Here is a 27,061-nt window from a genome sequence, read left to right as displayed (position 1 = left end):
ATTTTCAAGACAGTGAAACTGTTCTGTGTGGTACTATAATGGTGGATACATCATTATACATTTGTCAAAATCTATAGAATATAAAAAACAAAGCGTGAACTCTAATATAAACTATATGTTAATAGAGGTTCATCAACTGTAAAAAATGCACCACTCTGGTCAGGGTTTATAGTGGGGAGGTTGTACATGAGTGGGGACAGGGAGTATATAAAAATTCACTGTACTTTCTGTTCAATTTTGTTGTGGACCTAAAACTGCTTTAAAAAATAAAGTTTATTAATTAAAAAAAACCTTGCTACTGGTCAGTGGCTTTAACTATAATCTAATATTTATCTTTTCATCTAAATTAAAAATATTAGATATAAATATTATCTCAACACTTAATACTAAAATAATGAAAAATATTAAGATAATAGTTGTTTCATTAAAACAATTATTGTCTGACCTGTGGTGGCGCAGTGGATCAAGCGTCAACCTGGAATGCTGAGGTCGCTGGTTCAAAACCCTGGGCTTGCCCAGTCAAGACACATATGGAAGTTGAAGCTTCCTGCTCCTCCCCCCCTCTCTCTATCTCTCTCTTCTCTAAAATGAATAAATAAAAATAAATTTAAAAAATCAACCCCCCCCACAATTATTTAGCTTCACTTTACCCTAAATTATAACTTAATTTTGCTAACAATATATTTTCAACAAAAATTTAAGGAATATGAGATAGAAAAGGCTCAGAGCTATAATGAAATTCACAGTATTACAGATCTATAGTTTTGACATTGCACAGTTGGAGACAACCGTGTGATAAAACAGAGCACTGAACTTGAAAACTAGAACACCTGACCTGCCACTCGTTAACTAACAATATGTGGAATATGTGTGGGCAAGTTTAACCTCCGAGTCTGTTTCCTCCTCTTTAAAACTTCAAAAAAATTTTGAAGATGAAATGAAAACACACATGAAAATGCTGGTATGCACAAAGGATAAAAAAATGTAACATAAACTGAAAATTCTGAAACAATTTAATTTCTTTTATCATTTAAAGTTAAGATACATTTTTCTCAGTCCTAGGAATTTTTATTCTTAATATAAAATAAATTATCACATGTCTTGTAAATTTTATATGTATAGCTGAATGTCTCTTCAGTCATCAGTGTCACTTCCTGATTCACTCAGCTGCAAATCATTTCCTAAAATAAAAAATGGCAAAACTGTAGTAGTTAATATTTATTTTTTAATATATTTATTTTTTATAACAAATATTATACAAAAGTCCCATGTTATCCTGTTTAGCCAACAATTTGTCATTAATAAACTGCTTATCATACAATTTTGTCACATCATTAGTAATTCAAATAATTAACACTATCTGTAAAAAACACCCCATGACTCTTCAGCATAGTTTTATCATCTGGCATCTACTTCAGTCTTATTTCACCTACCAACATCACCCTTATTTTTATTGCACTGATTTAATTCCATCAGGAAATGAGAGATAAGTGGTTTAGACTATCATTTCAAAGAATAAAAAAAAATTATATAATTTTTTACTTAAAATGTTGTCAAAATCATTAATTAGTGTTTGTTAAAAGTAACCCATCATTGATTCCTTTTGTAATTCATTCATATGATTATGGCCATGAAATTTACATTCCAGTGAAGAAAACAAACAATAAACAAATATATGACATAACGCCAAGTAGGGATAAACACTATGAAAAAAGATAGGTATGAAGAGAATGGAAAGAAGTGCTATTTTAGATAGAATAGTTGGGAAAGCCTCCTTGAAGGGTGACATTTGAACAGAGATCAAGATGTGAAAATAAAGTCATGAAAATATGGACAGGAGTAACTATCCAGGCTCAGGGACGAGCACATACAAATGTCCCAAGGTAGAAGTAGTTCTAACTATAAGAAGGTCATTGTGGATGGAATGAAATGAATGAGGAAGAGAATGATAAGATATGAGGTCAGAAAGCTATCCAGAAGACCATCTAGGTCATGGTAAAAACTTTGAATTTTATTTGAAATGGTAATTCATTGGAAAATATTAAGAAGGCAACTGAATTGGACACTACTGTATATTAAGGACTAAACTATAATAGTGTGGAAGAAACATGGAATCAGAGAGAGTAGTTAAGAAGTGATTGCAGTTTCTCACATAAGAAATAATGCCAGCTTTGCCTGACCAGGCAGTGGTGCAGTGGATAGAGTGTTGGACTGGGACACAGAGGACACAGGTTCGAAATCCTGAGGTTGCCAGCTTGAGCGCAGACTCATCTGGTTTGAGCAAGGCTCACCAGCTTGAGCCCAAGGTCACATGGGGTCACTCGGTCTGCTGTAGCCAACCCCCCTCCAGGTCAAGGCATATATGAGAAAGCAATCAATGAACAACTAAGGTGCTTCAATGGGGAACTGATGCTTCTCATTGCTCTCCCTTCATGTCTGTCTGTCCCTATCTGTCTCTCTGTCACAAAAATAAAAAATACTGGCTTTGACTCCAGTGGTTCAGATGGAAGTGGTGCTAATGGGCAGATTTATAATATAATTTGAAGGTAGAGCTTACAGGATCATCAAAAGCACTAGATTAATAAGGCATGAGAGAAAGCAAAACATAAAGAATAAGCCCAAATTTCTAGTCTAAATAACTGCATAAATGAAAAAAAAATAACTGTATAAATCAGGGGTCCCCAAACTCTGGCCCGCGGGCCACATGCGGCCCCCTGAGGCCATTTATCCAGCCCCCGCCGCACTTCTGGAAGGGGCACCTCTTTCATTGGTGGTCGGTGAGAGGAGCCTAGTTCCCATGGAAATACTGCTCAGTTTGTTGATTTAAATTTACTTGTTCTTTATTTTAAATATTGTATTTGTTCCCATTGTGTTTTTTTACTTTAAAATAAGATATGTGCAGTGTGCATAGGGATTTGTCTATAGTTTTTTTTTATAGTCCGGCCCTCCAATGGTCTGAGGGACAGTGAACTGGCCCCCTGTGTAAAAAGTTTGGGGACCCCTGGTATAAATGATTGTATTATTTACAGAGATGAAAAAACACTAAAAGAACAAAATTGTGTTAGAAAAATCACAAGGTCAATTTCAACATGTTACATTTGAGATACCTAGTAAATATTTAAATATATATGGTATAGGCCTTTGGTCAGCAAACTGTAGCTCGCGAGCCACATGTGGCTCTTTGGTCCCTTGGTTGTGGCTCTTCCACAAAATACCACATGCGGGTGCTACCTCGATAAGGAATGTACCTACCTATATAATTTAAGTTAAAAAAATTTGGCTCTCAAAAGAAATTTCAATCATTGTACTGTTGATATTTGGCTCTGTTGATGAATGAGTTTGCCGACCACTGGTATAGGCAATTGGATACAAGCTCAAGGTAGATGCTAGAGCTTGAAATAAAAGATTTGAGGGAGATGATGTCAGAGTAATGGCAGCATGAGAGATACTCCTGATCTCTTCCCTTGACATTTCAACAAAGTGAACAACTATAATGCAGCAAAGGGTCCCCAGCTAGGCTCACAGGAGCACTTGAAAGAACCACGTACCAAATGGACTAAAGGTGGCTTGGGGTGAAAAGAGGGGGTGGGAGATAAAACACATTCGTAGTGGGCTTTCAAGAGGGGAGGAAATAAACCAGGAGTGACTGGGTTTCTCTTTCTCTGCTGGACTACAGGGAGAAGGGAAGTTTGGGCTCCCTGGATTCTGTCTGAGGAGTACAGAGAGGGAAACTCAGAATGACTGGAGCTCCTTTTGCTGGGAGGAACAGTGACATAGAGGGGCAGAAGGGGGAAAAACCAAAGTGGCCAGAGCATAGGGTCACAGCCAGTTTTCCTGCAGTCTGCCTGCAGCCACACTTGGCAGAGACAGAGAAAGCTAAAGTACGACCCCCCCTGCCTCCAAGATCCTGCCTCCCTCACCTCGCGATAAGGAGAATGGCAGAGAAACTCCACAGCAAGCTCCCCAGAGCCACTATCTCCCCTGAAAAACAGAGGTGCTCCACGTCTGGTCCCAAGGTGTGTTGAGACGTGGGAAGGAGCAACTGGAAGCCTGAGATTGCCATTGCTAGAGCCATAAAGCCAGAAAGCTGAAGCCATAAAGCCAAAGCTGTAAGGCCGAAGCCTTAAAGCCCTCACAACACGCCCCAACCAACATGACTGCAGCCCCATCTACATCACTGCGATAGCAATATCTCCGTTGAGGACAACATAGAAACTTCACAGACCTAAAGGCTATAATAAAGTGACACTTACTGAAAGAAACTTCTCAAAACCAAAATTAATTTTTTCTTTCCTCCCATTTTCCCTTTTTTCTTATTTTTTCTTTTATACTCTTTAATTTTTATATTTTTTTTCTTATTTTTAATGGGTATTTTCTTTTGATTTTTTATTGGCTTTTGATCTTTTTTTCTGTGTTTTTTCTTGTCATAATTTAAAAAATTTTTGCATTTTGTATTGTACTTTTTTCATTGTTTTTCTGTTAGGGTTATTAACAATACCACTCTTAAATGACATCAAGAAAGAACAAATTGAATACCATGGATACATAAGACAGAGATGTAGTTCAGAAAGAAAATAAAAAATTTCCAGAAAAAAAAAAATAAATCACATGGAAGCCTTGGAGATAAATGATAAGAGTATTCAAAATTGAAGTTCTGAAAATACTCAACAAGATGTGAGAATACACCAAGAAGCAACTTAATGAGCTTAGAAAACAAATTAATAAACAAAATGAATAACTCACCAAGGAGATTGAAAATTTAAAAACAGAGATGAGGAACTCAATAAATGAATTGAAGACTGATATAGCAAGTTTAGCTAACAGAACAAGCCAGATAGAGGAAAGAATCAGTGACATCAAAGACAGGCAATTAAAGATGGTACAGAGAGGAAAGAGACTCATGAGTTAAAAAAACTGAGAGAGCTCTACAAGAATTGTCAGAATCCATCAGGAAGAGCATTTAAGAATAATGGGTATATCTGAAGAAGAAGAGAGGAAGAAGGAAATGGAGAGCCTATTCAAACAAGTAATAAGTGAGAATTTCCCACGCCTATGGAAAGAGTCAGGGCTTCGAATCCAGGAAGCAAACGGAACTCTGAGTTACCTCAACCCAAACAGACCTACTCCAAAGCACAGCATAATAAAACTGTCAAAAATCAATGACAAAGAAAAAATTCTCAAGGCAGCTAGGAAGAAGAAGAACATAACATATCAAGAAAAACCCATTAGGTTATCATCAGACTTCTCAGAAGAAACTCTACAAGCAGAGTTTAGACCCAAGAGAATGGACCCAAGCATTCAAAGTAATGAAAGAGAGAAATTACCAGCCAAGAATAGTCTATCTATCAAAGTTTTCCTTCAAATATGAAGGAGAAATAAATTTTACAGACATATAGAAGCTGAGAGAATTTATCACCAGAAAACACCCACTGCTGGAAATACTCATGGAGATTATTTGACCAGATATAAAGAACAAAACAGATCAAAACTACAAGTAAAAACTCCAACAAGGTCAAAATAAAAACAAGGATAATCTGTGACAACAATAAAATAAAAAGGGAGAAGATAAACATCTGCACTTGCAAAGGAGGATGGAGTACAGAAGCACTCCTAAGACAAAGGACTCTTGTATATATGAACAGTTTTCTCTTAATAACTTAATGGTAAACACTCATGAAAAATCCAGTACTGAAACACACAGCTGAGAGAAAGAATAAACAGGGTAAAGAAGTATGGAATACCACCAAACAAGCTAATAGACCTTGGCCATAGAGAACAATTTATGTATTTGACCCCAAAGGCAAAGGAAGTAAAGGTAAAAATAAATAAATGAGACTATATATATATAAACGAAAAAGCTTCTGCACAGAAAAGAAACTGACAACAAAACACATAGGCAGCCAACTAAATGGGAGATGATATTTTCAAACAACAGCTCCGATAAGAGGTTAATATCCAAAACATAAAGAACTCACAAAGCTCATCAACAAACAAGCAAACAATCCAATTTAAAAAAGTAGAGGAAAAAGTGAACAGACACTTCTCCCAAGAAGACATACAAATTGCGAACAGGTAATGAAAAAATGCTCATCTTCACCAGCTATTCAAGAAATATAAATAAAAACTACAATGAGATACCACCTCACACCTGTTAGATTGGCTATTATCAACAAGACAGGTAATACCAAGTGTTGGAGAGGCTGTGGAGTAAAAGGAACCCTATGGTGGTTCCTCAAAAAATTAAGAATAGAACTATCATATGACCCAGCAATCAATCCCTCTACTGGTATCTACTCCCAAAACTCAAAAACATTGGTATGTAAAGACAAGTGCACCCCATGTTCATCCCAGCCTATTCACAGTGGCCAAGATGTGGAAACAAAGTGTCCCTTGATAGAAGATTGGATAAAGAAGATGTGGTATATATATGTGGTACAGAATGGAATACTATGCAGCCATAAGAAACTGATAGTATCATTTATGACAACATGGATGGACCCTGAAAACATTATACTGAGTGAAATAAGTAAATCAGAAAAAGGTAAGAACTGTATGATTTCACACATAGGTGGGACATAAAACTGAGACTCATGTACATAGATAAAAGTGAAGTGGTTATCAGAAAGAAAGGGACATACGGGAGAAGGGAGGGGGAGGACATGGGTGAAGGGTGTAAACAGGGACAAATATTAGGTGACAGAAAATGATTTGACTTTGGGTGATGGGTATACAACATAATCAACAGTTCAAATACAGTACTATAGAAATGTTCACCTGAAACCTATGTATTCTTATTGATCAATGTCACCATGTTAAAGTCAATTTACTAAATAAAATTTAAAAATAATAAAAAGATTTGGGAATCAGTGATTGTAAGGGTTTATTTGAAGCTATGGGACTAGATAAAATCATTTGGGTAGTAAATTAAAATGGCTAAAAATATTCTTATTTTTCCTAACTCTATCACAATCAACAAAAGCTGGCATTATTTTCAAGTTAATTCCCAGTTTAAGAGGTATAGTTTTTAGGCAATATACAAGTTGCTGTAAGGTATCTCAGTCTATTACCTGAACTCCAGAACTGATCACATCATTTGATAAAGAGATCTTCTAAAGCTTCTTTTGAGCATCTGGTTCCCATGATTACCATTTTATCATTTTTAAGACTTAAATTTCCACTTATTATACAACTACTGAATGGATTAAGAATGGTAAACTTGATACGCCTGTAATATGAGTTTCTCAAGTGACACTAACCCAAACATCCTGAGTTCAACTTTTCTTACTAGATTCCTGCTATAAAGCAATGGTTTTTAAACTAGTGGTTAATTTTCATACAACATCAAGGTGGGTGGTTAACTCTTTTGTGGAATGGCACCAGTCCATGGTTGGCAGTTTAAAAACAATGCTATAGAGGTTATATGCATAGTATTAGCATGTTGTTAAAATGTTCATACAGTTTTGAATATATGAGATTCGGTAATATAGTTTTTTTTCTTAAAGATTTTAATTATTCATTTTAGAGAGCGGACACACACACACACAGGGAGAGAGAGAAAGAGAGAGAAGATAGGGGAGGAGCAAGAAGCATCAACTCCCATATGTACCTTGACCGAGCAAACCCAGGGATTCCAACCAACGACCTCAGTGTTCCAGGTCAAGGCTTTATCCACTACGCCATCACAGGTCAGGCTGGCAATACATTTTCAATTAAAATGGTAATTATGATTTAAATAAAAGAGTTTGCCCACAGCAAATGCATTAAGCCACCAAATCAATGGTTTTCAATTAGATCAATACTTCCCCCTGGGAGATGTTATAGAAATTTACATGAGGGGTTACTTATCCAGATGATTTGCAGATTGCCAGTGGCATTTAGTGGGAGGAAAATTTAGGGATGATAAATGTCTTGCAATGCGGGGACCAGTCTTATGCAATGAAGATGTCTTGCACATTCTATAAAACTCGAATCCAGTGGGATATTCACGTACTTGTAAGACTTGTTTAGAATTTTAAAACCATAACTTAATTGTATTTTTTATAAACTGGAAGTCTTCTTCTTCTTCTTCTTCTTTTTTTTTTTTTTTTTTATATTTTTCCAAAGTTAGAAGTGGGGAGACAGTCAGACTCCCACATGCATCCGACTGGGATCCACCTGGCATGCCTACCAGGGGGCGATGCTCTGCCCATCTGGGGCATTGCTCCATTGCAGCCGGAGCCATTCTAGCGCCTGAGGTGGAGGCCATGGAGCCATCCTCAGTGCCCGGGGCCAACATTGCTCCAATGGAGCCCTGGCTGTGGGAGGGGAAGAAACAGAGAGGAAGGAGAGGGGGGAGGGTGGAGAAGCAGATGGGCACTTCTCCTGTGTGCCCTGGCCGGGAATCAAACCTCGGACTTCCACATGCTGGAAGTCTACGCTCTACGGCTGAGCCAACCAGACAGGGCCAGTATTCTTTTATTTTAAAACTGAAAGTATTCTTTTGTACAGATTTAAAATTCATTTAAATGTACAAGGATGTAAGTATCATGTAAACTGAAAGGATACTTTTTCTTAGAACCATACAAAGATTTTCTTTTCTTTAATCATTTGGGAAAACACATTAGTGAGCTCAATGGTGCTCACATCTTTGGATCAACAATACAGCACCTCAATACTTGTCTGTACATGCAAATCTATGAATATATATATACAGGTATATACTTTTCCAGTCCTTATTACAACACATTATATAAAAATTATTGACAAATTTAATGTTGTGCTCTTAATTTCCAATTTATTCACTAAAAGTCAGTACAGTATAAACATATGGCTACTTGGTTATGTCTTCTGGTGTAGCCATGCCTGAATATTTTTAAAGAGTGGATACATATTAGTTTACTATAAATTATTTTGATTTTGTCTTAATATTACATTAATTATTTTCAAAGATGTATGTACTTAAGCTATAAAATTCATTTTAAAACAGTAAAGGGGACTTAAAATTTTTCTTAGAGGATACTGGGTTTTATAAGGTTGAGAAATGGGATGATTGCAATAACAATAAGAGAGGGTTTATTTCCTCTTACTAAGGAAACCTCCAGTTTGGATAAAATATATTGAGAAAAAAAATTCACTCTTTTTTTAAAAAGAAATTTCAAGTGGTTATTTCTTCTTAATAGGAAACTTTCAGTCTGTATAAGATATATTGAGAAAAATAAATTCATTATTTTTTTTAAAGAAATCCCAAGTGGTTATTAGAGGTATAACACATCACTACTGACTTTTACATGTAATTTTTCATCCACAATCTTTCCAAATTCATTATTTCTATAATATGTTGATTCTCTTAGACTTTCTATGTAGAAAATTATATTGTCTATAAATAAGAAGCATTTTATTTCTTGTTTCCAATTCTTATATACGTAGTCCCCAGGTTTGAATGAGACAGGTTCTGTAGGTTTGTTCTTAAGTTGAGTTTATATGTAAGCTGGAACATGTAATAGGTACATTTACCTATTAAATGCAACTTAGATGTTTGTCTTAACAAAGTATTTATTTTTACCTTTCTGTGCATATAAATACTTAAACATTTTAAAACCTACTGAACCTATTTCATTCATAACTCAGGGGATGCCAGTATCTCATTTCTTTTACTTTTTTTTTTTTTATTGCATTTGCTAGACTGCTCAGTACAATGTTGAATAGAAATCATGATATTAGTCCTTGTCTTCTTCCTAACTTTAGTGGGAATGCTTCTAGAGTCTCTATTACCATAATGTTGGCAGTAATTTTGCTTTTTTGTAGTTAACTTTTACGGTTAAGGAAATTCCCTTATAGTCAATCTTTGGTAAAAGTTTTAAAATTAATATTAAATTTTGTCAAATTCAAATTTGTTGAAATGATCATATGGCTTTACTCCAATAATCTGTTAATATGGTGAATTATATTGATACTGTTTCAGACACTGAACACTTTTTATATTTCTGTGATAATGGTCATGACTTAGCTTGCTTAAGTACACTGGTTATTCAATTTGTTTATATTTTATTTAGTAATTTTGCATCCATGTTCTTAAATGAAATTGATTCATTTTGATTCATATTGCTTTCTGTCTTGTTCCAGTACAGTTTTGATATAAAATTATCCTAGAATTATAAAGGAATTGGGTCAATTTCCCTACTTTTCTGTACTGAAATAGTTTATAGAAGAATTAATTTGTTCCTTGAATTTGTTAAAATTCATCTGTGAAACTATCTTCAGTTTACCAGCATCTTGGGACGTAGAAGTAGGGTGGAAAGAAAGACGTTAGTTCCTCAGGCTTTCCATTATCTCTTTATTTGATAAATTGTACTTTTTCTAGAAAATCATCTACTTCTGTGCTAAATTTATTGGGATAAAATTTTAACAAAATTCTCATAACTTAAAAAATAAAAGCATTCTTAGATCTATAATTCTAACCACTTTTTCATTCCTAATATTGTTTATTAGAAATAAACAATATTTGTGCCTTTTCTTTTTCTTCAGCAGACCTTGTTTGAGGTTGGTCTTTCCTACTAGTTTTCAAAGAAATTACTTCTGGTTTTGTTTACCCTCTAATGTTTCTTTGTATTCTATTACATTAATTTAATATCTAATCTATATTACTTTCTTTTTCTACTTCAAGATGTTATTATTCTTCTAGTTCCTCAAAATGAAATTTTTACTTATTTATTTTCAATTAAAAAAACTTTTTTGAGGCTATACATTTCCTTATAAGTATCATGTTGGCTGCATTCCAAAACTGTTGAGATATATTATTTTTGATACTGCTTAATTATAAATATTTTGTAATTTCATTATAGCTTCCCTTTAACATGTAAGTTATTAGGCATGTGCTTTGAAGTTTCTAAACATGTATTTTAAATGAACTTTGTGTCAATTATTTATATTTTATTGTATTATAGTCATATAAAATATGAATTTCTGAAATGTTTTCTTAATCTAGTAGAAATTAATTTCTACATTTTATATATAACTTAACAAAGCCCCACTTTACATTTCTGTATTGTAGAATTCTTTACTGTTAGAATAAGTATGTTAATTATGTTGTTGAAAGATTTTATATACCCTTACTATATTTTGTCTGATTGATTAGATACATTAATCTTCTACTAACATAAAAACTTGTTAATTTCTCCTATTTCTGTTCATTTTTGTTTTATATATACACACACACATATAACTTCATATTTTAATACATATGGTACATACGTGGTAAATTGAATATTGAATATCAATTCATAAGTGTTTATCTTCTTAGTGAATTAAACCTGTTGCTATTATTTGGACATTCAAGAAATCAGATGCTCTAATTTTAGCACTCAAATTTGGAGTAACAGCATTAAAGATATAAATTAATAGGAGTTCAAAAGACCTTTCCTTGTCCCTAATTAATTCATAGCGTTACTCCCTCAGCTACCAGTCTTGGCTCCTTTTTTGTTTAATTCCATTATTAGGCTATAGCTAGTCTCTCTTTCCTGGCTGCTTACTTTATCATTATTAATTACACAGTGAGATTAGTTTTAAACATATAGAAAGTCCCATTTTCCCCCAGTGTATCAACTTGCATGGATTTATTAAAAAGTATTTATTGAGCATCTACTATGTATCAGGTACTGCAATAGGTTCTAGCCTTCAATGGTAAACAAAAATAAACTGTCCTCCTGCAGCTTATACTTTGGAATAAAGCATATTATACAAATAAATATAAATTTATACATTTATAATTATTATATTTGATATACAGATAATATTACTCTGAAGCTGTATAAAAAGAGGGATTGGACTGTGTCAGGAAGGTAGAAGTAGGCTTTCTTGATAATATAAATTTTGAATTGTAATCTAAAGGAGAAAAAGTTAATTACATAAAAAGAAGGAAGAGTTTCTGGATAAATGGACAGCATTTATTAGGGTACTGAGGAGGGTGAAAGGATTTGAGTGAAGTGGCAAAAGAAGGCAAATGTTGCTATAATACAAAAGAGCAAGGCTATTATGGTAAGGCATTTTGTTGCTATCCTAAAAGAATTACAAGCTATTACAGATTTTAAAGCAGAAGAGGTGACATAGTTGAATTATGAAAAGATCAATATGGCTGCAATGTACACAATAGATAAAAAATGGGTTTGAGTAAATATGGGGTAAACCAATTAGGAATTTATTGCATAGTTAAGGCAGGAAATAATGGTACATTTAACTAGAGTAATAGTGGTAGCAATGCAGAAAAGTAGGTGAATTTGAGAAATATTAAGGAAGAAAAATAAGCAGGACTTGGTGAAGGACTGACTATACTATAAAGAAAGAAAAGAAGTCAACCCTTGAATACAATTAGGTTTCTGATTTGCAAAATTAGAGGAATCCTGTCTCTTACTAAGAAGAAACATGAGCCCTGACCAGATATCTCGGTTGGTTCGAGCAACGTCCTGAAGCACAGTGGTTGCCAGTTTGATCCCTGTCCAGGGCACATCAGGAACATATTGATATTCCTGTCTCTCTACTTGCCTCTCTCACTAAAATCAATAAATAATTTTTTTTTTAAAAAAGAGAAGAAATATGCTCAAATATTTTAAATTGATTTTAGACAAAAGAAATTTGAAATGTCTTTTGCTAAAAGATGATATTGGGCTTATGGATCTAGATAGAGCTCATAGGTCTAAATCAGAGATGCAAATTTACAAATTATCTATTGATTGAAACAGATATATGGAGATTATCTAGGAAAAGAGAGAAAAAAAGAAAGAAATTGATGGCTTCCAGGCAAGAGCACAGCATTCGAGCACATGGTACTCGAATCCTCCCAATAGCCACATCAAAATTACAACTAAACTACAGAACAATCATCATTCAGAACCAACTGAAATCTAGCTGGATGGATGTCCTATAACTAGGGATTTTTTATTTATTTATTTATTTTGTATTTTTCTGAAGCTGGAAACGGGGAGAGACAGACAGACTCCCACATGTGCCCGACCGGGATCCACCCAGCACACCCACCAGGGGTGATGCTCTGCCCACCAGGGGGCGATGCTCTGCCCCTCCGGGGCATCACTCTGTTGTGACCAGAGCCACTCTAGCGCCTGGGGCAGAGGCCAAGGAGCCATCCCCAGCGCCCGGGCCATCTTTGCTCCAATGGAGCCTTGGCTGCGGGAGGGGAAGAGAGAGACAGAGAGGAAGGAGGGGGGGGGGGTGGAGGAGCAAATGGGCGCTTCTCCTATGTGCCAAACAAGATGAACCCAAAGAGGCCCACACCAAGACACATCATAATTAAGATGCAAAGGTTAAAGACAAACAGAGAATCTTAAAAGCAGCAAGAGGAAAACAGTTAGTTACCAACAAGAGAGCTCCCAGAAGACTCTCAGCTGATTTCTCAACAGAAACTCTTTTGGCCAGGAGGGATTGGCAAGAAGTATTCAAAGTGATGAAAAGCAAGGGCCTACAACTAAGAGTATTCTACACAGCCTAAACTATCATTCAGAATCAATCAAATGACAAATAAAGAGCTTCCCAAACAAAAAAATCCTAAAGGAGTTCATCACCATCAAACCAGTATTACATAAAATGTTAAAGGGTCTTCTTTAATAAGAAGAAAAAGATAAAAAATATGAACAGTAAAATGGTGATAAATACATATCTATCAATGATTGAATCTAAAAACCAAAATAAGCAAACAAGCAGAATAGAAACAGACTCATAGAAACAAAGAACATTTTCAGGGTTGCCAGATGGGAGGGGGTTTAGAGGACTGGGTGGAAAAGGTGAAGGGGTTAAGAAGTACAGACCGGTTGTTACAGAACAGTGCTGGGATGTAAAGTACAGCATAGGAAATATAGTCAATAATATTCTAAACTATGTATGGTTTCAGATGGGTACAAGACTTATTGGGATGATCATTTAATAAGTTATAGAATGTCTAATCGCTGGGTGTACACTTGAAACTAATATAATATGTATGCCAAGTGTAACTGAAAACTAAGAAATGATTAAGAAAAAGAAAAAAAGACCTAGGATTAAGTCTTGAAACACTCCAGCTGTTATGACTGAGGAGATTATAAACCAGCAAAGACAAGGGAAAGTATCGAGAAAGATAAGAGAAAAACTAATAAGACTTTATGTCACAGTCAAGAGAAAAATGAATAATTCAATAAGAAGGTAATAATTAATAGCATCAAATGAATAGGAGTCTTTCTCTTCATCCAAATTTTAGATCGTAATCTGTACAACTTCACTGTAAATTCTTACTTTTCTAATTACTCACGTTTATGTATACTTACTTAAAGTATTCATCAGAAGGCCACTGTTATGATATCTATCATTACCCACATCTATATCAGGAACCCTGCAAGGTGGCATGGCAGACACGGTAGGGTACTGAGAGACAGAGTTCCCTGGATCAGGAGAGGATCTGCACTCTTCATCTTCTGAGTCACTGGAACTATCTTCACTGCTTGAAGATGATGAACTTTTAGAATCTGATGAACTATCACTACTCATCTGATCCATTCGATTAGCTTCTGCCTTCAGTTCTAAAAATATAATAAAAGATTTGCTAAATAACATTGAATATAAATATTAAATAAATATAATAAAATTTGAATGCATTAGTTCCTAATAAAGTCTTAATGAGGACTCAGACTAAACACATATTACAGCATTTTATTTTAAAAGCTCCTCTAGCCCTGGCTAGAAAGCTCAGTTGGTTAGAGCACTGTCCCAATGTGCAAAGGTTGTGGGTTTGATCCTTGGTCAGGGCATATATACAGAAAGATTGATGTTTCTCTCTCTCTCTCCCCCTTCAGCTCTTTCTAAAGTCAATAAATAAATTTAAAATAATAATAATAATAAGCTGCTCTACTAGTACAAAATAAAAAGTAACATCCTTTACAACCTTTAAATTCTTTTAATCCCTAGAAATAATCACTGCCAACACTTTCTTGTGACCATGTATGTTTTTAAATTCTGCTTGGAAACTGGCATTTTAGATTTTGACACCCAAATCACTGCTATTAGAGCTTGAGTTCACTCTGTCATCATCAAACTAGGAGTTAAAAAAAAGGAACAATTCAAATTTTTCTGCAAAAAATGCATCTGTGGACTCAAACTTCTCCTTTCTGTCTCTTCTCAGTAGTACCTCTTTCTCCCAGTTCCATTTCTGGACAACATACATCCAGAGTTCAAGAAACTATCCAATTTTTTTTTAAAAGCTACTCTAATATCAAGCCAAACCAAGCCAAACTTCAATGTTGGGATTATGAAAGTTAAAAGGCATTAGGGCCCTGGCTGGTTTGCTCAGCTGATAGAGCATCAGCCAGCATGTGGATGTCCTGGGTTTGATCCCTAATCAGGGCACACAAGAGAAGCAACCAACTGCTTCTCTTCCCCTCCCTTTCCCCTTTCATTTCTCTTTTCCTCTTGCAGCCAGTGGCTCGAGTGGTTCGAGCATCAGCTCTGGGTGTTGCGTATAGCTCGGTTGATCCAAGCTTCAGGCTCAGGTGCTGAGGATAGCTTGGTTGATTCAAACATTGGCCCCAGATGGCGGTTGCTGGGTGGATCCTACTCGGGGCACATGTGGGAGTCTATCTCCCCTCCTCTCACTTAAAAAAAAACAAAAACGTATTCGGCAGTATCCAAAAATAAACACTACTTTTATTTATACTATTACATGCAAATATAAAAATAATTCAAGTAAAACAATAAAATTATAAAGATTAAAACTATAAAAATTAAAAGCTATTTTGGCAGAAACCATCTTTCAATTTGTTTTTTAATTTACCCAATACATATAATGTAATACGATACATACAGATGAATTTCTTTTTTTGTCAGCTATATTAAGGTATAATTGACAACTAAAACGGTATATATTTAAAGTGTACAACAATTTAATTTTTATCATGAAAGTATGTTTTTTTCAAATGCCTTTTTTGCATCTATTGAGATGATCATGATTTTTAGTCCCATTCTGTTAACATGGTGTTATCATGGTTATTGATTTGCATACATTGAAATATCCTTGCAACTCAGGCAAAAAAAACAACCACTTAATCATGGTGTATAATCCTTTGAATGTGCAGTTGAATTCCTTTTGCTAGTTTTGTGTTGAGAATTTTTGCATTTATGTTCAACAAATATTGGCTTGTAATTTTCTTTCATTTTATTTAGAAAATTAAATTTAATGGGGTGATACTATCATTAAAAGTACACAGCTTTCAGGTATAAATTTCTATAGCATTTGAACTGTTGATTATGTTGTGTGCCCATCACCCAAAGTCAAATCATCTTCCATCACCTTAGATTTGTCCCTCTTTACTCCTTTACCCACAACCTCTCCTTCACTACCTCCTCCCCCTGGTAACCACTTCACTATGTCTGTGAGTCTGTTTTATATCCCACCTATGTGTGAAATCATATAGTTCTAGCTTTTTCTGATTTACTTATTTCACTCAGTATAATGTTCTCAAGCTCCATCAATGTTATCTTAAGTGGCAATATGTCATCATTTCTTATGGCTGAGTAGTACTACATTGTATATATGTTCCGCTTCTTCTTCAGCTGTCCTCTATTGAAGGACACTTTCCCATGTCTTAGCCACTGTGAATAATGCTGTGATTAACATGGGGGTGCATGTGTCTTTGTGTACCAATGTTTTCAAGTTTTTTGAGTAGCTACCCAGTAGAGAAATTGCTGGGTCATATGGTAGTTCTATTCTTAATTTTTTGAGGAAATACCATATGAAGAACTTTTTTTTAGCATTTCTTGTAAGAAATGTGTCTGGTGGTGAGGATCTGCCTCACCTTTTGTTTATCTGGGAAAGACTTTATAACTTCTTTGTTTCTGAAGGACAATTTTGCTGGTTAATGTATTCTTGGTTGAAAGAGTTTTCTGTTTATTTGTTTTATAGCACTTTTAAAGTATCATCCCAGCCTGACCAGGCGGAGGCACAGTGGATAGAGCATTGGACTAGGATGTGGAGGACCCAGGTTCGAAACCCAAGATCGCTGGCTTGAGCGCAGGCTCATTCGACTTGAGCATAAGATCATGGACAGGACCCCATGGTTGCTGGCTTGAGCAGAGCCCAAAGGTTGCTGGTTTGAAACCCAAGGTCACTGGCTTGAACAGGGAGTTACTTGCTCTGCTGTAGCCCCCTGGTCAAGGCACATGAGAAAGTAATCAATGAACAAGCAATCAACAACTAAGATGCCACAACAAGTGGATGATGTTTCTCATATCCCTTCCTGTCTGTCTGTCTTTATCTGTCCCTCTCTCTGATTCTCTCTGTCTCTGTCAAAAAAAAAAGCATTAGTGAGTTTGATCAATTTTTTATATAGTATTTATTGGCCATTATGTATTTTATATTGTGATAAGACTTAAGTCCACATAGAAATTTTGCATGTGATAAAAATGGCTTTTCATATCAACAAAAGAAATGATGGTTTACTCAATAAATAGATATTGATATAGATACTCTTTATTAGTACAATACTTGTTGATTATCAATACTATTTATTGATACTGTTACGGCAGAGAGAAATTTGGATTCACATCTTATTCCCTAAACTAAAATTCCAGATAGCTCAAAGATGTAAATGTAAAAATTAAACCATAGAAACACTAATACACGTGCCAGACACCTAGATATAAATCTGAAAACATGATTCAACCATAGTAGGAGGCACTGGCAGAGCAGAGTCAAGGAAATACTTAAAAGAAGACCATCTAAGGAACAGGCTATACAAACAACTCAATGTAAATTCTTACAGAAAGTTAGATCTTAGGTTTGGACCATGCTAACTTATCCTCTATGATATGATCAATACAACGCTTTTATTAAAGTCTCTGCTAAAAAACTGACACAGAGAGGAACTTCTTATATTATAAAATTATTGAAGATACTATATCATTTAATATTACCTAGAACAGGTTCCATATAATGAATTCCTTTTAAAATTTAGTAGCAGGGAAGAGTCTAATTCTTTGGAACCTGTCTCTATAGATAATACAAAATATGCTAGTCTTTGTTTTGATCTTACTGGCTAGGATGCTCATATCTAAATATAATGTTTTATTAATTAACAAATTTGTTTCCTCTTCCCCTTTAATACCATGATTTTCTTTTCCAGTATTTTACTGTATACATGTATATGAATTATATCATGATTCAAATCCATTTTGGAAGCAGATAAGATATAATAATAAAACTCAAGATCCCTTTTAGCAACTAGAGTTCTGAGCTTCTATCTTCCTTACTGTTAGTAAAGGGAACACTAATATATTAGGGTACTAATACCATACTGGACCTAGGAGGGGGTCAAGTGGAATTGGATTGCTACACGTAAGTTACGAAGGAAAAGTATAGAAGCAAATATACTTTGGTTATCAGGGTCTTACTCCTACCACAATTACTATAACACCAACATCCAAAATGTAGCTAGAAAATAAAATGGAACCTGACCAGGAGGTGGTACAGTGGATACAGTGTCGGCTTGGGATGCTGAGGACCCAGGATTGAAACCCGTGGTTGCCAGGTTGAGCGTGGGATCGTAGACATGACCCCATGGTCACTGGCTTGAGCAAGGGGTCACTGGCTCAGCTGGAGCAACACACCCCCACCCCCACCTTGGTCAAGGCACATATGAAAAAGCAATCAATGAACAACTAAGGTGATGAAACTATGAGTTGATTCTTCTCATCTCTCTCCTTTCTTATCTGTCTCTCTCCCTCTCTCACTAAAAATAAATAAATCAATAAAGGAATAAATAAATAAATAAATAAATAAAATGGAGATTTAAATTTCCTTACTTTCAAAAGGAATGAGCCTCCCTAGAAACACCTTCCTGCTGAGAAGTGAGCAGCAATTCAGAATTTGCCTGCTGCTTCTGCTTACTATATTTCCTCACTTCAGTACTGTGTTGATGATATCTTAGACATCTACAGTTTGGCTATGCATAAAGAACTTTGACAGGAAGATGCTGTGAAGAACTGAATTTGAACCACAACTGTCAAAAAGAAGAAAACTCCAGTTACACACATCTAAACACTTTTCCCTCTGAATAATAAAAAAGCTGTAAATTCTCTTAGATATATAATTACAAAATACCCTAAAAATCACAATCTACACTCTCCCCCCAAAATGCCCATAATAATAAAAAAATGCTATCAATAAAACTTTATAGTTAGTTCCCTTGTCAATTAAAATGAAAATGTTCACTTTTAATAATTTCTTGTAAAGGAACATTATATACACTTAAGAGTTTACCTCTTTCAATATCATCCATCGGAGATGTTGGAGACTTGTCTTCAGATGGAGACTGTTTTATAAGATTGGGAGTCCTAGTTAAATTCCACATTTGTTGCTGCTGATGCTCTACACGAGGCTGAATTTTACTGCTTCCTTCAACTCTGCAATTAAGAATATCAAAGGTTGAAACAGGTGTGATGGCAATGTAACAACAATTTCAAATTACAGAGTTCCTAAAATTGATCACTTATTCTTTTTCCTAAACATATTTAAATAGTATTCAAGAATGGAAATGTTAATTTAATACATTATTTAACAAATATTTATGAAGCCCTGTTCCACTGAGGGATACAAATGTGAATAAAAACAAAACCGCTGCTCAAAATTATAGAGATAAGACACACAAAAGACTAAAAATAAAATATACCTAAGTGTATATTAGGTACAATGTATTCACTAAATTCTAAAATGATCATTTCTCTCAAAGTTAAGTCACACATTTTTCAATCATAACTTTAAGGTATGTTACTAAAGCAGACTCATTTACTTTCTTTTCTTTCAATACTTTTAAGGAAAGTATATAATCATACTTGACTTCTGCCTCTTCTATTTCCAGTGACCAAATTCCATCAGTTATTCATTCACAAAGTATATATTTAGCACCTCATTTTTCTCTTTATTCCTACTCTCAAAATTGTGGTTTGTGCATTTTTCTGTCTTCCACATAGTTTCACTTTACTCAGTTTCTATGGTGGATTAATGTTTCAATACAAAAATATTTTTTATTAAAAAAAACTTAATCCCTATTTTTAACAATGTTATTTAATACATAACCACTGCCAGTAAAGCCCTTAAGACAATGTCTGAAATTCAGGCATTAACTTCAACCTACCTTTACGACTTTCTAATCTACTATCAACTTCATTCTTCACTTTCCAATACTTATTTATATGCAGGCACAGAGACAAATCTCTGCCTTATTCAAACAGGTCTTATTCATGGTCCCCAATAAGTCAGATATATCTTTCCCGAGACATCTTTTCCCAACCTTGTTTACATCCTCATGTTCTCTCTGATCAATTAAATCAGTAGTTTACAAACTTTCCTGCCAATAAAATCACCTGGAGGAGGGGGAAAATAAAAAACAGAGCTTCCCAGGATCCTCCCTTATCTAAAATTTGACTTGGGAACTCATGTATTTAACAAGCACTAACGGTAATTCTTACCAAGTATGTTTTGTGGGAGAAAAAAAGTCCTAAATCTTAACCTTCTCTCAAGTTACATTAATAAGGGCTCCCTAAACGCTCCAATCAACCATAACTTTTCCCCTCCTTTGATTCCTAAAGCAATTTTTGTTTATTCTACAGTATGTCCGTAAAGTCATGGTGCACTTTTGACCGGTCACAGGAAAGCAACAAAAGACAATAGAAATGTGAAATCTGCACCAAATAAAAGGAAAACTCTCCCAGTTTCATACCTATTCAGTGCAGTTCGATGTAGGCTCATGCACAGAAGTTTTAGGGCTCCTTAGGTAGCTATCCCGTACAGCCTCTACAGACTCGTCACTGACTGATTTTCCTACCAGAATGGGGTTTCTCCACCAAACTGCCAGTTTCCTTCAACTGCTTATCCCACCGAGTAATGTTATTCCTATGTGGTGGCGCTTCGTTATAAACGCGATGATATTCACATTGCACTTTGGTCATGGATTCGAATTTAGCGAGCCACAGAACACACTGAACTTTCCTCTGTACCGTCCACATCTCGACTGGTATGGTGGTGGGCTGCTCCGCTGTATACACGGTGTTACATCATCATCTGTGCATGCGCACATGCTGCCACATCATCCTACAGAAACTGGGAGGGTTTTCCTTTTATTTGGTGCAGATTTCACATTTCTATCGTCTTTTGTTGCTTTCCTGTGACTGGTCAAAAGTGCACCATGACTTTACAGACACACTGTATTTGCATGGCTTTTAGAGTAAGTCCCTTATATTACATAACAATTAATGCACCTGCCTGTACCAAAAAAGGATATGAGACAGCTATACTCTTACTGACTTTCCTAATAAAATTATATGTTAATCTAATTAAAATGCAGAAGTTTTGAGGTTAATACTTATATAGAAAACTATCCTTTTCCTAGTGCCTTGCAAAGTCAAGGTGCTCAATAAACTTTTACTAATGAAGATGAAATAATGCTGAAGAGTATATATAATGTCTCCTTTCAGTCCAGTTCCATAGAGCAGTGGTCCCCAACCTTTTTTGGGCCACAGACTGGTTTAATGTCAGAAAATATTTTCACGGACCAGCCTTTAGGGTGGGATGGATAAATGTATCACGTGACCAAGACCTGCGTCAAGAGTGAGTCTAAGATCAGTGGTTCTCAACCTGTGGGTCACAACCACGGCGGGGGTCAAACGACCAAAACACAGGGTCGCCTAGCCACTGAGAAGCCGCGCTACCGTCTGCAGCAGTGCTATTCAGCTTGAATGTACGCCATTATGGACGTGCATTCCAAACTGAATGCCTGCGGTCATGTGCAGATGTGATTGTATCATCCGTCCGGGGCCTAAGGGGTGGAGGAAGTGGGGGGGGGCGCTCTACAGTCCATAGCAGCGCATTACGTGTGTCTGGAGCTTGCTGACGTCATCAGTGGGCATGTGCAGCAAGCGCCAGAGGACAGAAGCCTAGAAGGTGGAGTGCAAGAGGCGGAGAGCCAAGAGAGCCTGCAAGAGAGCCTGCTGGTGTAAAAAAGGTTAATAATGTAAAAACAGTACACACACCATACACACAATACTGTGTAAGTGTAAGGTGCTTTGTGTGTAATCAATACACAGTACACAAAGCACCATACATTTACAGTGTGAACTACATCGGTCTTATACTATGAGACCACTATAAGGTGTAGTTCACACTGTTCCCCAATGTATAATTATCTCCCATATCTCCCACTATTTTCCCATATTCTGAATGAGGAAACTGCTGAAATCAGCAGTTTCCAGCATTTAATCCACCTCCTATTGATTTCATTGGGAGTGCAGCGGATTTTGTGGAAGAGAGCTCCGGAGAATCTCGGGTTACCACACAATCCGCCGCAGCCTCCTTTTGATTTCAATAAGAGGCGGAGAAATGACAGTTTCCAACACATTTCTTCCTCTCCTATTCAAGTCAATGGGAGGCCACAGCAGATTCCGCTCAAATATAGAGCATGTTGCTTAATTTTTTCCATGCTAGAACTTTTCCTAGAGCAGCAAAACCCCCAATAGACTGAAAGAGGCCTCACACTGAGGAATCTGCTGTGCGGATTCTGCAGTGTAAAAGATCTGCCTCTTATAGAAGTCTATGGGGGTGGCGGATTCCACCTTTGGAATTTTGCTGCTCTAGGAAAAGTTCTAGCGTGGAAAAAATTAAGCAACATGCTCTATATTTGAGCGGAATCTGCTGCGGCCTCCCATTGACTTCAATAGGAGAGGAAGAAATGTGTTGGAACTGCATTTCTGCCGAACGGGGATCTCTCTTCTGCGGAATCCACGGGTCTCCCATTGATGTAAATGAGATGTGGATTCCACCGCAGAAACTGCTGCTTTGTAGTGTGAAAGAGCCCTGAGAGATACCATGCTGTGCAGAAACTGCAGTGTATCCTATGACGTAGTTCACACTGTTCTATATAGAAAACTTGCCACTAATCTGGAAAAAACAGATCCATTAGTTAAGCAGCTATTTACGGAATGGTAGCCCCAATACACCAGGTAAGGAAGTCCATTAGTAATAAATATTTCTCAATATATAATTAAATATTGTTTTTGTGATTAATCACTATGTTTAAATTATGTTTGATTTGTAGCAATGAAAATACATAATGTATATCAGGTATTTACATTCTGAATCATAACTGTAGCAAAATTACAGTTATGAAGTAGCCACCAAAATTATTTTTTGGTTTGGGGTCACCGCAACATGAGGAACTGTATTGCGGGGTCACGGCATTAGAAAGGTTGAGAACCACTGTCTTAGATGAATGTAACAGAGGGAAACTGGTCATTTTTAAAAAATAAAACATCGTTCAGACTTAAATATAAATAAAGTGGAAATAATGTAAGTTATTTATTCTTTTTCTGCGGACCGGTACCAAATGGCCCATGGACCGGTACCGGTCCGCGGCCCAGGGGTTGGGGACCACTGCCATAGAGAACAAGGTATGTCTACACATACAGAAAATATTCAAAAACAAAGCAAGCTTTTCCATATCATAGAAAAAATGTACAAGTTTTTGGTTAAGGCTCTCTACCAAATTTAACTTAGAAAATGGTTATAAGAATTTTGTACCATACAGAAATAACCCCTATATAATAATGTGACTTAATCAAATAATGCTTTTCGCTAACATTTCGTTAGCAATTTATATGCTGATAAAATAATGTTTTGTTAACCACGTACCTTGTTTTTTTTACAGTGATATTGCTGCTGAGTTTTTCTAGTCGACATTCTCCAGTATCATGGTTAATTATCAAAATGCATTCTTTTAAGTAAGGTTTCTTTGAACCTTTGAAAACAGTTACTGGTGGAGTTGAACCCTGTTTAAAAAGTTAATTATCATTACTTGAAATTTATTATATAAATTCAGTTGGGAGAGATCTGTCGAGATCTGTTTCTCAATTTATGTTATACTTCAAGTTACCTAAATACTTAAATTTAGTAAAAGTCAGAGATGGGCCCTGGCCGGTTGGCTCAGTGGTAGAGCATCGGCCTGGTGTGCGGGGGTCCCGGGTTCGATTCCCGGCCAGGGCACACAGGAGAAGCGCCCATCTGCTTCTCCACCCCTCCCCCTCTCCTTCCTCTCTGTCTCTCTCTTCCCCTCCCACAGCGAGGCTCCATTGGAGCAAGGATGGCCCGGGCGCTGGGGATGGCTCCTTGGCCTCTGCCCCAGGCACTAGAGTGGCTCTGGTCGCAACAGAGCGACGCCCTGGAGGGGCAAAGCATCACACCCTGGTGGGCAGAGCGTAGCCCCCTGGTGGGCGTGCCAGGTGGATCCCGGTCGGGCGCATGCAGGAGTCTGTCTGACTATCTCTCCCCGTTTCCAGCTTCAGAAAAATACAAAAAAAAAGAGTCAGAGATGAAGAGAGGCTGAGATCTTAAAGCCTCTATCTTTGATAGAAGGGAATAAAGAAAGTACTTTTCCTGAGCCAGTACAGATTTGTTTCATCGGTCTACAACAGGCAATTGGGATTTAATTCTAATACAACCAACATGGTTTATAGATAAGGGAGCAGAAGCCTGGAATCCTATTTTCTACCTCTCTTTTTCCTTCTTAAGTTTAGTTTTTAAATCTTGTATTTCTTAAAGTGATGCTTCCCTATGCAGATAAAGGAAAATGAATGTATCAAAGAACACCTGTTACGCTAAACCAATGGTTGGCAAACTCATTAGTCAACAGAGCCAAATATCAACAGTACAACGATTGAAATTTCTTTTGAGAGCCAAATTATTTAAACTTAAACTATATAGGTAGAGGTACATTCCTTATCGAAGTAGCTCCCGGACGTGGTATTTTGTGGAAGAGCCAAAGAGCCGCATGTGGCTCGCAAGCCGCAGTTTGCCAACCACTGCACTAAACCCACTGATTAATTTTAGCAGCATTAAACGTGAGACAGACAGACATGATATGCTTCATGATGTGATATAAAAGAAAGTATGAAGAATCACCTATACAGTTTTCTTGCTAAAAACAAAACAAAACTCCCTACAAAGAATCTAACTCTCGTCAAGACTTTAAATATAACTATCATTTTACAAGAAATATAAGGAATAAAGGACAAGTTAAATAATACTGGACAACAGAAGTAATTTGGAACCTAGAACATGAGTATATTCTCAAAGATAAATAATGTGATTTCTCTAACCAACTACTGGTATAAAAAGGGAAAGGGACTTTTACAGAATAAAAAAGACTTAAGGAACATAATGTCAAAATATCACAGTAGTCTTTTCTGGATTCCTAGAAGAAAAACTGTAGAAAAGACATTTTTGAGATCATCAAAATGTGAGTATATTCTGACCAGGCAGTGGCGCAGTGGATAGAGCATCAACCTGGCATGCCGAGGACCCAGGCTCAAAACTCCGAGGTCACCAGCTTGAGCACAGGGCTGGCAGCTTAAGCATGGGATCACAGAAACGACCAGTGGTGGGGTTCAGCCAGTTCACACCAGTTTGGCAGAACCAATACCTAATTTTTTGTTGAGTTTCGCAAACCAGTTAAAATGGGACTTGTAGTCAGGGTTCTCTTTAAGGAGGGTGCCAGGGCAGCCGCCCAGTGTGGAAATCACAAATTTACATTCCTTGCTTTTTTTTTTTTTTCTGAAGTGAGAAACAGGGAGGCAGAGAGACAGACTACCACATGTGCCCGCCCAGGATCCACCCAGCATGCCCACTAGGGGGCGATGCTCTCCGCTCATCTGGGCTGTTGCTCCTTTGCCAGAGCCATTCTAGTGCCCGAGGGGGAGGCCATGGAGCCATCCTCAGCACCTGGGCCAACTTTGCTCCAATGGAGCTTTGGCTGTGGGAGGAGAAGAGAGAAATAGAGAGAAAGGAGAGAAAAAAAGGGTGGAGAAGCAGGTAGGCACTTCTGTGTGCTCTGGCCAGGAATCAACCCGGGACTTCCACATACTGGGTTGATGCTCTACCACTATGCCAACTGGCCAGGGCCCCTTACTCTTTTTTAATGTTCATCTGTGCAACAGTGTATTCTAAGTGCCTGTGGAAATGTTCATTCCGTCCACAGGTGAAAAAAATTGCAAGTGAGGATGCCCATAAAGAAGCAATATGAAGCCTGACCACGCTGTGGCGCAGTGGATAGAGCATCAGACTGGGATGCCGAGGATCCAGGTTCGAGACCCCAAGGTCGCCAGCTTGAGCGAGGGCTCATCTGGTTTGAGCAAAGCTCACCAGCTTGAGCCCAAGCTCGCTGGCTCGAGCAAGGGTTACTCAGTCTGCTGAAGGCCCACAATCAAGGCATGTATGAGAAGGCAATCAATGAACAATTAAGGTGTTGTAATGCCTAACAAAAAACTAATGATTGATGCTTCTCACCTCTCCGTTCCTATCTGTCTGTCCCTGTCTATCCCTCTCTCTGACTCTCTCTCTGTCTCGGTAAAAAAAAAAAAAGAAATATGAAAATATCTTAAATAACAGTTTTTTGTCAGGTATTATTTAATATTTTTTCATTAATATTTTAAAACTCTTATAATTTAGTTTTGTGTACCTCTTTTACTGTTCTTATTTAAGTAATAAATGCATGAAATAAACTTCCTTTCGGTTTATCTCTTTTTATACATAAAACAACTGTTTAGGGCAGAGAATGAGTTGTTAAATTATTTGAATCCTACCACTGAACATGACCTCGTGGGTGTTGCCTAGAGCCCAAAGATCACTGGCTTGAAGCCCAAAGTTGCTGGCTTAAGCAAGGGGTCACTGGCTTAGCTGAAGCCCCCTGGTCAAGGCACATATCAGAAAATAGTCAATGAACAACAAAGGTGCCACAACTATGAGCTGATACTTCTCATCTCTCTCCCTTCCTGTCTGTCTGTCCCTATTTGCCCCTCACTCTGTCTCTTTCTCTGTCACACTCAAAAAAGAAATATTTCAATTGAGACCATAACTAAACATATGGTAAACAGTAACTCTTAATTAAAGTAGGATCTGTGTGAATAAAAAAAAGTTTATAAATAAATATAAGAACTCTCATCTGCTTAAAGTATGTAGAAAAGCAATGCAAGAGATGAGGATGGGGGACTACAATTTGAGAAGGCAATA

At 36.6% G+C, this 27,061-nt stretch overlaps 1 protein-coding gene across 1 annotated transcript in view; it reads right to left on the bottom strand.

The window, feature by feature from the left end:
- Positions 1–1,013: 1,013 nt before the first annotated feature.
- EAF2 (ELL associated factor 2) overlaps positions 1,014–27,061 on the bottom strand; it is a 37,652-nt gene continuing 11,604 nt past the window's right edge. Inside the window, exons 3-6 of the mRNA XM_066241298.1 lie at positions 23,690–23,826; positions 19,268–19,410; positions 14,286–14,537; positions 1,014–1,181 (exon numbers count right to left, since the gene is read on the bottom strand). Of these exons, the coding sequence (XP_066097395.1) occupies positions 1,135–1,181; positions 14,286–14,537; positions 19,268–19,410; positions 23,690–23,826 (579 nt within the window). The 3' untranslated portion in view covers positions 1,014–1,134. The remainder of the gene's footprint in view (positions 1,182–14,285; positions 14,538–19,267; positions 19,411–23,689; positions 23,827–27,061) is intronic.

The sequence above is a fragment of the Saccopteryx bilineata genome, chromosome 8 (genome assembly GCF_036850765.1).
Source record: "Saccopteryx bilineata isolate mSacBil1 chromosome 8, mSacBil1_pri_phased_curated, whole genome shotgun sequence".
Lineage (NCBI taxonomy): Eukaryota > Metazoa > Chordata > Mammalia > Chiroptera > Emballonuridae > Saccopteryx > Saccopteryx bilineata.
Note: the sequence above shows the minus strand (reverse complement) of the source record. Positions and strands in the feature narration are given on the sequence as shown.